This window comes from Micropterus dolomieu, linkage group LG17 (genome assembly GCF_021292245.1).
Source record: "Micropterus dolomieu isolate WLL.071019.BEF.003 ecotype Adirondacks linkage group LG17, ASM2129224v1, whole genome shotgun sequence".
Taxonomy (NCBI): domain Eukaryota; kingdom Metazoa; phylum Chordata; class Actinopteri; order Centrarchiformes; family Centrarchidae; genus Micropterus; species Micropterus dolomieu.
Genome location: NC_060166.1, coordinates 20,523,195 through 20,535,104, shown reverse-complemented (window position 1 = coordinate 20,535,104; position 11,910 = coordinate 20,523,195). Strand labels below are relative to the sequence as shown.

General features: G+C 38.8%; 1 protein-coding gene across 7 annotated transcripts in view; it reads left to right on the top strand.

The window, feature by feature from the left end:
- zgc:172282 (leucine-rich repeat and fibronectin type III domain-containing protein 1-like protein) overlaps nucleotides 1-8,434 on the top strand; it is a 136,508-nt gene extending 128,074 nt beyond the window's left edge. For 6 of the 7 annotated variants that reach the window (XM_046074896.1, XM_046074901.1, XM_046074895.1 and 3 more), the window contains exon 9: nucleotides 8,317-8,434. In XM_046074896.1, coding sequence (XP_045930852.1) covers nucleotides 8,317-8,419 — 103 coding nt within the window. In that variant the 3' untranslated portion in view covers nucleotides 8,420-8,434. The remainder of the gene's footprint in view (nucleotides 1-8,316) is intronic. The other variant, XM_046074902.1, reaches the window with a different exon arrangement.
- The last annotated feature ends 3,476 nt before the right edge of the window (nucleotides 8,435-11,910 follow it).

The window sequence follows — 11,910 nt, the reverse complement described above, 5'->3', positions numbered from 1 at the left end:
TGTCTTCCTTCTCTTTTCATGTAGACGCTCCGACAGACAGTGCTTTCAGTTTGCTGCATGCATGGACACAGAACTGCGGTATAGGGAGAAGCACACGGTCAGCTAGCTGCAGCTAAATCTGGAGTGCACTCGTATTCAGTTCTGTATGGTAAATTCAGTTTTAACAGAGCAGAGCGAGCTGACAGGCAGAGTTAGAGACTTTTTCTGTCCGTTTCTCTCTTTACAAAGACGCATGTTGCAGTCTGAGAGTCTTCTCTGAAGAGGGCATTGAAGTCTCAGTAGTACACGATGCGAGCACCACATACAACATCATTTATCAAATTACACAACGGATATACGGTATGAAAATAAGATTGATTGGATTATACTCACAGGAAGTATAAAACCTGTTACATACGTCTATTAAAAGTAAAATAACACAAAAATGTCAGGGAAATTACTTTACTTAGATACGTACTGCAGTTGTACATTTGAAATACCTTCCTACCTTTCTGATAGGAAGTTCTCTTGAGGTGGTATAAAACATTTCTTCTTAAATTCTGATTTGAGTTGTGGACAACTATGACCACATGAATTAAAAAGAATAAACATTTCACTGCCCAAGTCAGCTATAACACAAGCCTTGTCCATTAGACTACATGCTGTACAGTATTTGTAAGTTGATTTATTATGCATTTCTTCTTCTTCGTTGCATGATTTTGAATAATAAGTTGAGAAATGAGTCTGTTCTGAGTTGATCCTGCTCTGCAGCAGCTAATAAAGTCCATTTAATCCCCAAAATGCTTTCTTTTAGGCAGGCTGGAGCAGAAAACAACTCACCTTTCTCAAGTTGTACAGTAATGTCACATGTGTATGAAGGTGGATCAAACAAGCTAATCTTAAATGTCAAAGCAGAGAGGAGCCTAGTAGGCCTATTCATTTTCATTCATTACACAAGATGAATAAGCTATGCAGACAGTTCTAAAGAAAAAACACCTTTTTCTTCTGTTCTCTACTTGTTATAGTTACACAGTATTAGGGGTGTGGGCTGTATTAAAAGTATCCACTGTTCTCCCATGCTCTAACACACAGTAACGATGAAATGTGTGCTGTTCTCTCATTCTTCCTCTGTATGTACACATAAACAAGGCAGGGAAATATAAAAGGAATTTATTTTATTGTTTGGGGATTGTTTTCTTTGTTGCTCTCCTTCTTTTCCTCTGAAGAATATGGTTATGTTCTCCGCATGCCTCCTCCTGTGTTTTCTGTGTAAGACATAGAAGTACAGTAACTAACGTTAGCCTTCATTAAATCATTTCGACTGGTTAAGTGCAGTAAAGTTAACTTTAAATTGACTTCACCACCACACATAAAACACGGCTTAATAGCAATCACATTTAACAGAAGCATAAAATTCTTCTTAATGGTAACTGTTAAGATTAGTTTATTTGGCTTAAGAGCTTTAGCCTATATGATGTTAGCACTACATAAATTAGCCTAGCGGCTAACGGACTTTTACTCTCCTCATAGCTTAACAGATTACATGTATTATTCATAATACTCACCGCTGGTGAAGTCACTGCATCTCCCGACACAACACCACGGTTGAATTTTCACCCTGAATAGCGTTTTTGTTGAAACAGCAGCTGAAAACAGAAGAGCAACGAGCTGCTCCATGTGGGAGCATTTACCGTAAATACTCGAATAGGAGTGCACTCCAGATTTAGCTGCGGTTAACTGATGTGGCTCTCAGAAACAACAGCTCACTTTCCTGCAGTTCTGTGGGCGTATAAGTCGCTAATTGAAAACTCTGTAGGTCAGAGTGTCCACGTGAAAAGAGAAGGAAGACCATGGCTAGTAGTGTCTTCAAACAGTGTTGCTAAACACCTCAGCGCACTGAAGGAAGCCATCTGACTGTGTGAGGAGCAGCTGGTTGATGCGTGCAGGCAGAGAAGGCCTAGAGCTCTCCCATCTGACTGGTCCACCAATAGGAGAGAAGTTCACCCCTTGAGACACATCCCCTCCTCACGAGTGCACTCCAGATTTAGCTGCAGCTAGCTGACCGTGTGCTTCTCCCTATACCACAGTTCTGTGTCCATGCATGCAGCAAACTGAAAGCACTGTCTGTCGGAGCGTCTACATGAAAAGAGAAGGAAGACATGGCTGATAGCATTGTCTTCAAAGAGAGTTGCTAAACACCTCAGCGCACTGAAGGAAGCTATCTGACTGTGTGAGGAGCAGCTCGTTGATGTCTGCAGTCAGAGAAGGCCTAGAGCTCTCCCTTCTGACTGGTCCACCAATAGGAGAGAAGTTCACCCCTTGAAACACATCCCCTCCTCATTTGCATAATGAGGCAGAAATGCATACAGAAATGTAAAAAGGACAGGCAGAAATAAATACCATGGGTAAAATTAATAGGGTAGAAAATGCAACGCAAGAATAAAACAGACAAAAATATTAAAACACACACATAAATAAATACATTTAAAAAAGAAGTAATTAATAAATTAAGTTTTTATATATTATAATTATATAAAAATTATATTATAACAGACAATAAATAAATAAGGTAATTAAAATAGATATATACATTTATGTCTCCTTGTATAATTTAATTACTACCTACATTTATTTATTTACTTTATTTTTTTGTGTATTTAATCGGATGCTTATTTATTTATTGAGCATTTATTTATTTCTGTATTTATTTCTGAATCTGTCAGGATCGGTCGTCCATAATAGTGTCATTATTGGGACCCAAAATAAACACGTAATATGGATAGATTTATAGATGCAGCCTTTCGGCTAAAAAGACAAGCATATTGATTTTGTCCGGTTTAAGTTGCATGGAAATTGGGTCAGAATTTTTCTTGCAATACTAAGGAGGCAAGTAATACTCTGGCAGCAGCTCCGTACATCAGCGCTCTGCATTTCGCAGTGGTGTTACTCTCCCTTTTAAAAACAATTCTTCCTGCCAGTGCAGTACTGATTGTGTTGCATTTATTTAAAACATATTTTAAATAGAATGTAAAAATACAAATTACACGTTTGAGACCGCGACGGTAACTGGATGTTCAAACCTTAGCATCAGAGATGTATATAATGTATAAAAAGTATTCTGATTATACACATTTTTTTTAATCTAAAAAATACTACAGTCCACCACTGGGTTACAAAGCCTCTGAATGTAACATGTACGGGCTTTCAGTAATGTAGTTAACTGAAAAAAAGAAGATTAAAGCAATTACAGTAGCCAACAATGTTGTGGAGACAACAGACTTGTTATGGTGGACAAATAACAGTGATTGATTTGTTATAAAAATATGCATATGGTCTTTGATCAGAGGCCACCGACTACAGTTTCTTCATTCTCTCCCTTTGTACTGTCTTCTGTTCCATTGTTCCAGATCTTCTTAAAACAGACAGAAAAGATATACGACAGAAATGAAACTAGAGGCATGTGGAGTTGCTTTTTTCTGCAGTGTGTCTGCAGCCCCAGTCAGCTAGATGTGACCATCTCACACACAGCTTAGTCCAGGTTTAGAGACGAGAAAGATATGGGCATTGAAAAGGATGGACTGGAACTTCATTTCAGGAGATTTCTAACTGCAGTTATCTTAAAACTTTGCATAGCTCTTTATACGTATATTGCTGTTTCTAATGGGATGCCAGTTGTATACAACAGAGTGGTTATTTGCCCACATTCAGATAATGTATGTGTATTCAAGCTTAACTTTCTATTGTTTATATATGCATATGTGTATCAAATATTTGAAAAGATTTGTTCTGTTTTACTACAGTCAACACTATACTGGATTATTAAACAAAATGCCTCTTGGGAAGCCAGTCACTCACTAACAGTTAACAAAAAAAAAGGATCTTGTTGGGTTCATCGTCCCATTCAGCTCCAATTGTTTGGCCTGGTCAAGTTTACATTTTATAAATTCATTTATATCTCTCTTTTTATATCTGTGGTACAAGCTGAACTGAATAACGGATTAGATGAGGACAGAGATGAACAGATATAAAAGACGAGGTTCTGTTCATATTCAGTACAAGCAAAATGTTGGACACAGAATAGCCAGACTGCAAACTTTAATCCAATACAGGTCTGTAAACACTGCGGGTAATTTTTCTTTCCAGAAATGTATTCAGTGCTTATGAAAATCACTAGACAAACTCAATCACATTAACAGCAAATACACTTGTACATTACAGATGAATAACTAACAACAACACTCTCTAAGGCAACTTACAGATGGATTGAGTGCTCAGTGTACAATAATAACACCAGCAATCAAGTTCAACCTACACACACCCAACCAGACTCAGCTACTGTGCTGTTTCATTAAGACATACTGTCCATTATGTATGTTAGCAGATACTTTCACCTTATTGATTTTGACATTTTTATCTCCCAGGGTGAATGCCCCTGAACTCCCTTGCTATGGCTATGTAACTGCCTCTAGGCTGAGCCACAAATGTTCTGAAACGCCAACAGCATCACTGCCAGAGACAGTACATGTGGCTGTAATCAAGACTGATAGAAATATCTCCCCTTGCCGGAGCTCTCCTCAAAGCCTGTGTCAGAAAACCATTTTCCTACTAATGCTAATGTGGCCTATGAATCTGTATTGAGACCAAAGCTGCTCTTTGAACTATGGTCTCGGTGTGTGTGTGTGGCTTGGTGGGGATGGCTGAAGGAGGGATTAGGTTTTTACTCTGTTTGTGCGGGTCTAAATCCCTAACAGAGCTAGCTGACCTCGGGGCAGATGGAGAGAAATTAGTTCTTCCTCAAGATAAACACACACATACTCTTTCCAACACACTCAAATAGAAATAGAAATACACACACACACACACACACACACACACACACACACACACACACTTCTTCTCAGTCTGTCTCTCTCTCTCTTTGATTCACATACACACAAACACACTCAGTTTGGTTGAATAATGGCCCAGTGAGCGGTGTGCCTATGGGGAAAGCTGTCAGTTTAATTGAATCTAGTATTCTCCATTCTCCCTGCCTGCTAATTGATTCTGTCAGGCTCTTCTGCTTGACAAAGAGACTGACATTTTCCCCTGCGTGGTTATGACTGTCACAGTGTGAGTGACTCTGTATGTGACTCTGTGTGTGTGTGTGTTCGTGTTTGTCCTTGCAAATTATTTACTTAGAGCTAATAACTAATATTAGGAGATACTTCCTTCTGTTCTAACAAATTGGGGAAGAACTGCACAAATTTAGAAAAGAGGTGTTTCACATGCTTACACTGAGACATACAAGTGGCTTTGTTGCAGTCCCTCGTATCTGACTATGTGTGTGAAAGCTCCACATCTTCTCTTATGTCTATACAGATGTATTATTGCTGACAGAAATTGTGCAAATTTACCACTTTAATCCAAGAGAATATCACAGATTTGTTTCTCATTAATTTACTTTTTTTCTCAAAATATAACCCCCAGTTCCCTGGCTCTGTAATTATTTAATTTTTTTCATCAAAAATGGCCCTTATACGCCTTGTAAAATTTGGCTAAATAAATAAAACTGACTAGACTTGCTCGTTCATAGTCTAGTAGTTTATGCTATTTTTTATGCATTGCCTACATTTTGGTCTTTTGAACTGAGTAAGAATCTAAATGTATTTAATGTACAGTAGCTTGGAGGTTTGCTTTGTAGTTTCCACCACAAATGGAAAAAAATGGGAAAAGGACAGGCCAAAGCTGTCAATGAAAAAGTATCCCGAGACAGTTATTTCAAATTCCATCCTGGTTCTAAAAATATGTTTTTTTTTCTCTGTCTAACTTTGTCTGGCTGTCTATCATTATGGTCAGGGGAGCATTTTACCAATGTCAACAGCACCTACATCGTTTTTATTTCATTACACGTCAGCAGTTGATGTATTGCATTCACTTCAGTCCAGACACTCCAGGCCCTCTTTGCTGCCCTTTCAAATGATATGAGATTGGCAGTAGAGAAAACACACATACCTGCCTGCATACAGACACACAGATACAGCAAACCTGGAAATGTCAGTTTGATAGTTGCAATAGGAAGGGGTTAAAGAATTGCTAAAAATGTTGTCGTGAAAGTGTTTCTTCATCTCTGTCACAGAGAAACATTCATCATCACTGTTTCACTTAAATAAATAAAGACAATACATAAATAAAAATACAAAAAGAAAGAAAGAAAGACAATGCATTTAAAACCAACAATCATCAACTTTTCTTCAACCAAGGACCAGGTATTGTCTTACTGATGCAAGCCAAACTGCCAAAGGTATATCAAAGATAGAGTGAAGGGAGAATTCACTTTGAACTTGTGAACTAGGAATGCACAGAACCCCCTTTTTCTTTCCTGATACAGATTCTGACACCAAGGGTTTTCTGCTTATATTGAGTACTGTTCCAAGACCAGTTCTCTCTTTTGCCCAAATATAAAATCCGTAAACCTCACAGTATCATTGGAATCATTTGTATGTAAAATAATATAAAGCCACAGATTGTTGTGGTACTATGAAACTGGGTTGGCAACATGCCGTGATTGTATGAATGTAACTGATAGCAATAATAGTGAACTTTTACAATGATGCTGACAAAGAAACTGTATGTAATACGGATCAACCATTGTGGCTGTTACCCTTTACACTTAATAAGTCCAATGTTGGCACTTCTCCTACTTCAGCTGTTTGACCTTTAATATTTAAGAAGGTGCTTTTTACTGTGGTTCTTGTGTGAATGGTGCTAATTCAGGACAGCTGACACTGGCTTAGCGCTGCACACTGGTGTATAATACAGTAAAACACAAGCATTACAAAATATTCAACATAGTTGCTGTATGTTTTGTGGTTTCTATACAGACAAACATACAGGAAATACTGGGATAAGGCCATTAAGTGACTTTTAAAGTATGAAAACATGCACATCAAAAATAACCAACCAGGTCGCTTTAAACATAAATGGTTGCCAGTAAACAACCTTTCAGTCTTATTCAGGCAGAGCCACATGTCACTGTCTGTCTTTTGCCTTCCTGTCTATTCATTTTGCTTTTTTCTGTCAGGCTGACTATCTGTCTTTGACTGTGAATCTGCCCACCTGTCTCTTTGTCTACCTTCAGTCCATCCCTGCATCTGTTCTTCCCTACCTCCATCTGCCTCTGTGTCGACCACGAGCCTAGCTACCCCAACAGAGTACATACACACAACATACAGTAGACACAACTAATCTCGCAATAATCTCTGCGCAGATTATCTCTGCGCAGATTATCTCTTCCTGTTCGCTGGGGTGATGGAATGGGAGGCAGCACAGAGGGAGAGAGGAAGAGAGATAGAGATTAGAGTTTTTGGGGTCAATAACTTCTCCAGTTCATATCGAAACGTCTTATGAAACAACGAGTTTTATGGGTATTTAACTATGATAAAGACATCCTCAGATTGGCTTAGTGTGCTGCGTCAGACAGACAATTTTAGAAAGAGTAGTACAGCTTGTTATTAGAGAACGCATTATCATTGCTACGCTGCATTTACTGAGTCATTGTATTTAACAGTAGTGTGAGTGAACAGTTTATCTAGAGCTGTTTCTCTTTTAGATAATAAACATTGCTGAAAAGTAGTGTTAAATATTACATCATCAAGCAGCTTGGAGTATAAATTAAAGAGTCCCTACTGTCACGCAGAGGTGGTTGGTGTTTTTAAGCATGTACCTTAGTGTTTTCTGAGCGTTTGAAATCATAATCCATATGTGCTTGATGATTTGAACTGTGTACCGGCCATGACCACAACATTTTCCAGAACCAAATGGGACTTATTTTAACTTAAAATCAATATCAATATGCAAACCATGCAGATGCAACTAAAACACTTTCCCAATTTGTGATTGGCTGAACTAGCTTTTCTAACAATGTCCAGTAAATCTTAGTTTGCATATTGAGAATACAAAAATCTAGGTCCCACTTAAGGAAAAAGCTGCTGCTTGTCAGGGGTCAGAATAAAAAGGGGGTCAACATGTTGAGTTAAAGTGTGATGTTACAACACAGGCCATTACTAAAGTACAGTATTAATATAAAAGATGACACGATGTCAAGTATTTATCCAATAAAGGTCATGTCCTCTAAAGTAGGGATAAGATCACAGTATAAAGTCATAAATCGTAGAGCGGCAGCCGCAGAGGAGATTACTCTGGTACTCATTGCATGGGATATTATCTTCTATTTTCAAACAAAAAGGGTTAGAAAATATTCTGCTTTTTTGTCTGCTGTACATGGATTTTCTTTATTTTAATTTTGCAGTCTCAATGTGAATACAGTCCCTATTTAAATGGCCTTTTCTCTGGAAGCAGGAAGGATAATGAGGCCACCACAGGACCTTGGTGTTTACAGTCATTCCTGCTGAGGAGGACTTTATCAAGACACTTCCTGTCAGCTGACCATAAACTCTGATCTCTTTATGGTGGAAAGACATGCGGTGAGGCTTTTTCCCACTACAAAGATAAATAAAATGTCTCATAATTATCAGCCAAAGAGGAGCTATGGCTAAATTTTAAGGAGCAGGGCAGACTGTACAATATACTGTATGTGTATGTATGAGGGATTACAATGAAAGTCAGAAGTCTGATACAGTACATAGCAACATACAGTAGGAGAAGATCTAAATAAATTGAAAAGAGATGTGAATAGAAAAATGAAAACATGTTTATTAGATGTAAGCAGTTTCTGCTGTGTAAGTGCACATTTCTATTTCTATTTCATTACATGCAACCCTGAGGTGTATTTATCTTCATGTGTCACAATATATTTCCAGGTCATTCCAGGGTATTAACTCAGTAAATGACTTTTGTATTTTCTCATAAAGGACATTGTTTCTCCTCAATCACAGGGTTAAGCCATAGGTAAATCCTGTATATGTGTATTCTTTCATCAGATTGCTTCTGTATTTCTCACATATGATGCTAACAAAGGGCTACAGTTAGCATCCAGCAATATATGAAGTGTTTAAGCTGAATATTAAATCTTGCCTTGTTGTTACAGACAATTGTAACACCAGGGATTAGCACTGACTGTATTTCAGTGGTTATCCTCTGCCCTCTGACTCGATGAGAGTGAGGGTTATGCACCCCTCAGTATTGAATCATATGTCTACCAGAGAGTAATATTGATTAATTTAATCTGTAAGAGCACAGTTTTAATAATCAAGATTAGCTTTGTTCGAGCAGAAAACACAGTTACAGTACCAGTGTGCATTTCAGTTGTATATTGGAGCACGTCGCAGGCAGCTTTTGGAGATGAAACTTCAGGTGAAGAGCACCATTAAATCAACTGACCTACTTATAACAGCACTCGCAAGTGCCATTTGTAGCCCATCCCTGTCCCTGTGCTTCCATTGGGTGTATGAAATGTACGTCAGCCAGCACCGACCAACACAACCAAAACAGTTCCAGTCCACAGTTATGCAACCACTTACCTTCCATCCCTCATTCACTTTGGATTGTGCATCTCTCTAACAACCTGCCCCCTAAGGTCTGTTCCATATTGAGCAGCAAGATGTCATGTTCAACCTCTGTCTACCACAGAAGGATGTCATTTCCTTCTTGCATGCATATGATATTCAAGACATACTGTCCCTGCACATTCACCTTCCTAGTAAAAAGGGAATTATACAGCTGTATGTCTGCTCTTATGTGGTTGATTGTCATTACCAAAACTACCTTAATATTCGTGTCCCTTCCCCAAGCACTCACTCCGTGTATATCCCTGTGGTACTTTAAGGCTCACAGTGCTATTCTTTGTGCAGTATGCTCAGCAGTAAAATAAGGCCATTGTGACCTTTCAAGTGAAAATACAGCAGGCAGAAGGGGCATTTAAATTCACATGAAAAGATTCGAGATATCCCTCATTGTATTAACAGTCAGAAAGAATACATTGACCAAAGGAAAGGGTACTTGACAGAACATACACATTTTAGAAATCTATGCTTCATCATCAATGAACAAAGAACTGCTTTTTGGATTCAATGTGGTCAGTCAGAATATATATATATATATATATATATATATATATACATAGCTATGTGGTCAGATTTTATTTTAAATAGGCACATATTGGCATCAGGTACTGTTAGTTTTAGGGTCTTTATTAATCAGATAGGCAGCACATCATTTCTTGTCCTTCTTCACTTTATGTTTGAGGCGACAAGCAGCAGTGCTGACATATTTTCCTGCAGCCGTTGCTCATTTTGGGTGATCCCATTGAGCTTTCATGCCAGCTGGGAGACCCTCCAGCATGCCTCTCCGGCACTTCCTGGGCTGCCCTGGGCTGTCCTATACATTCAAAGGGACACACATGAGAGGATGACATCCCTACCAGGTACCAAACAACCTCAGTTGGCCCCTTTTGAATTCTTAGGCACCAGGAGCTGTAGGGATCCGTTACATAATGTCGTCAGACACTTATATTAACAATCTAAGCCTGTCAGTGGCAAAAACAAGCATTTAAGTGGATTTATTTTGACTGGGCACAATTACCCTGTCTCACTGCTGCAGACTGCAGCTCGCTTGCACAATACTGGACTAATTTGAAAAACTGTTGTCTCAATTAATTACATAGACGTGAAAACATGGGAATATAGTGTCCAGGTTGAAAAACACTGAAGTTACCCTTTAACTCTGAGGCCCTCTGGACTACCTGGCCCCTCACTGTGTCACAGATACTGAGTTCAGTAGGCATGTGGATATACCTCATTTTGGCTGGTGAAATCCATATTCCTTTAGCCACTACACAAAACTTATGAGCATACTGTAGGTTAAGATCAAAATAAAAACTGGTAAACTGGTAAAGACTGGTAAATTTAAAAAAAATACACTGTGGTTAAATACTGCCACCACAGTGCCTAAATTTCTGCAGGTGCTTCATCTTCCTGGCGCATTATCCAATGACCCTTTATTGAATGGGAACCAGAGCTTAACTCTGACACCGTCAAAAATTCAGCAGCAAAACTCTCCACCGCACACAGGAAATCATAGTCTGTTAAGCAAAAGGAGGACATCATTAGCGAATAGAAATACCATCATAATGTCACAGAACTGGAAACTCTCCACCTTCATCTTGGCTTTGATTTCTTATCCATGTCCAGTGCAACCTGTGAAAAAAGGACCAAATGTCTCACCACAAAGTCTGCAATATCACATACTCCCAACGCATCCTGGAAACCTCTAGCATGCTATCATGGCTTCATCTCTTGTGGCAGCCAGCCAGATAAAAGAGCATCCCGTAAAGAAAAAAATATATATTTTGGTACTCTTTCTATTAAGTCACAAAATTAAAGTGACCACACTGTTCTCATAAATCCCAATTCTAATAGGGGAAAAATAAAGAGAGCGGAGCAAATCCACATGATAATGATGATGATTATCAGCCTTGTGTTTTGTAGCCATTTAAACATATTTCTATTGCATCTCAAGTGAATCCTAGTTATGTATGATAAAATGTCACTGGGGCTTGTGTATAGTGGATAAAGCCTATACATACATATACAGAATCTTTCACATCAAGTATCCATGGTATGATGAGGCTGTGTCAGCCATCCTAAAAATTGTATTTAAAGCAAGAGATCCCAACATAGTTGAAACATTGAAAAAACATCAAAGTAAAGGTTAAAAATTCAATTCATTTAGATATTTTCATAGAAGTGGAAACCTGCAGGGTACTGTGTGCTAAATAAACATGCTATCCATCCATCCATCCATCTTCATCCGCTTATCTGGGGTCGGGTCGCAGGGGTAGCAGCTCCAGCAGGGGACCCCAAACTTCTCTTTCCCAAGCCACATTAACCAGCTCTGACTGGGGGATCCCAAGGCATTCCCAGGCCAGTGTGGAGATATAATCTCTCCACCTAGTCCCGGGTCTTCCCCGAGGCCTCCTCCCAGCTGGACGTG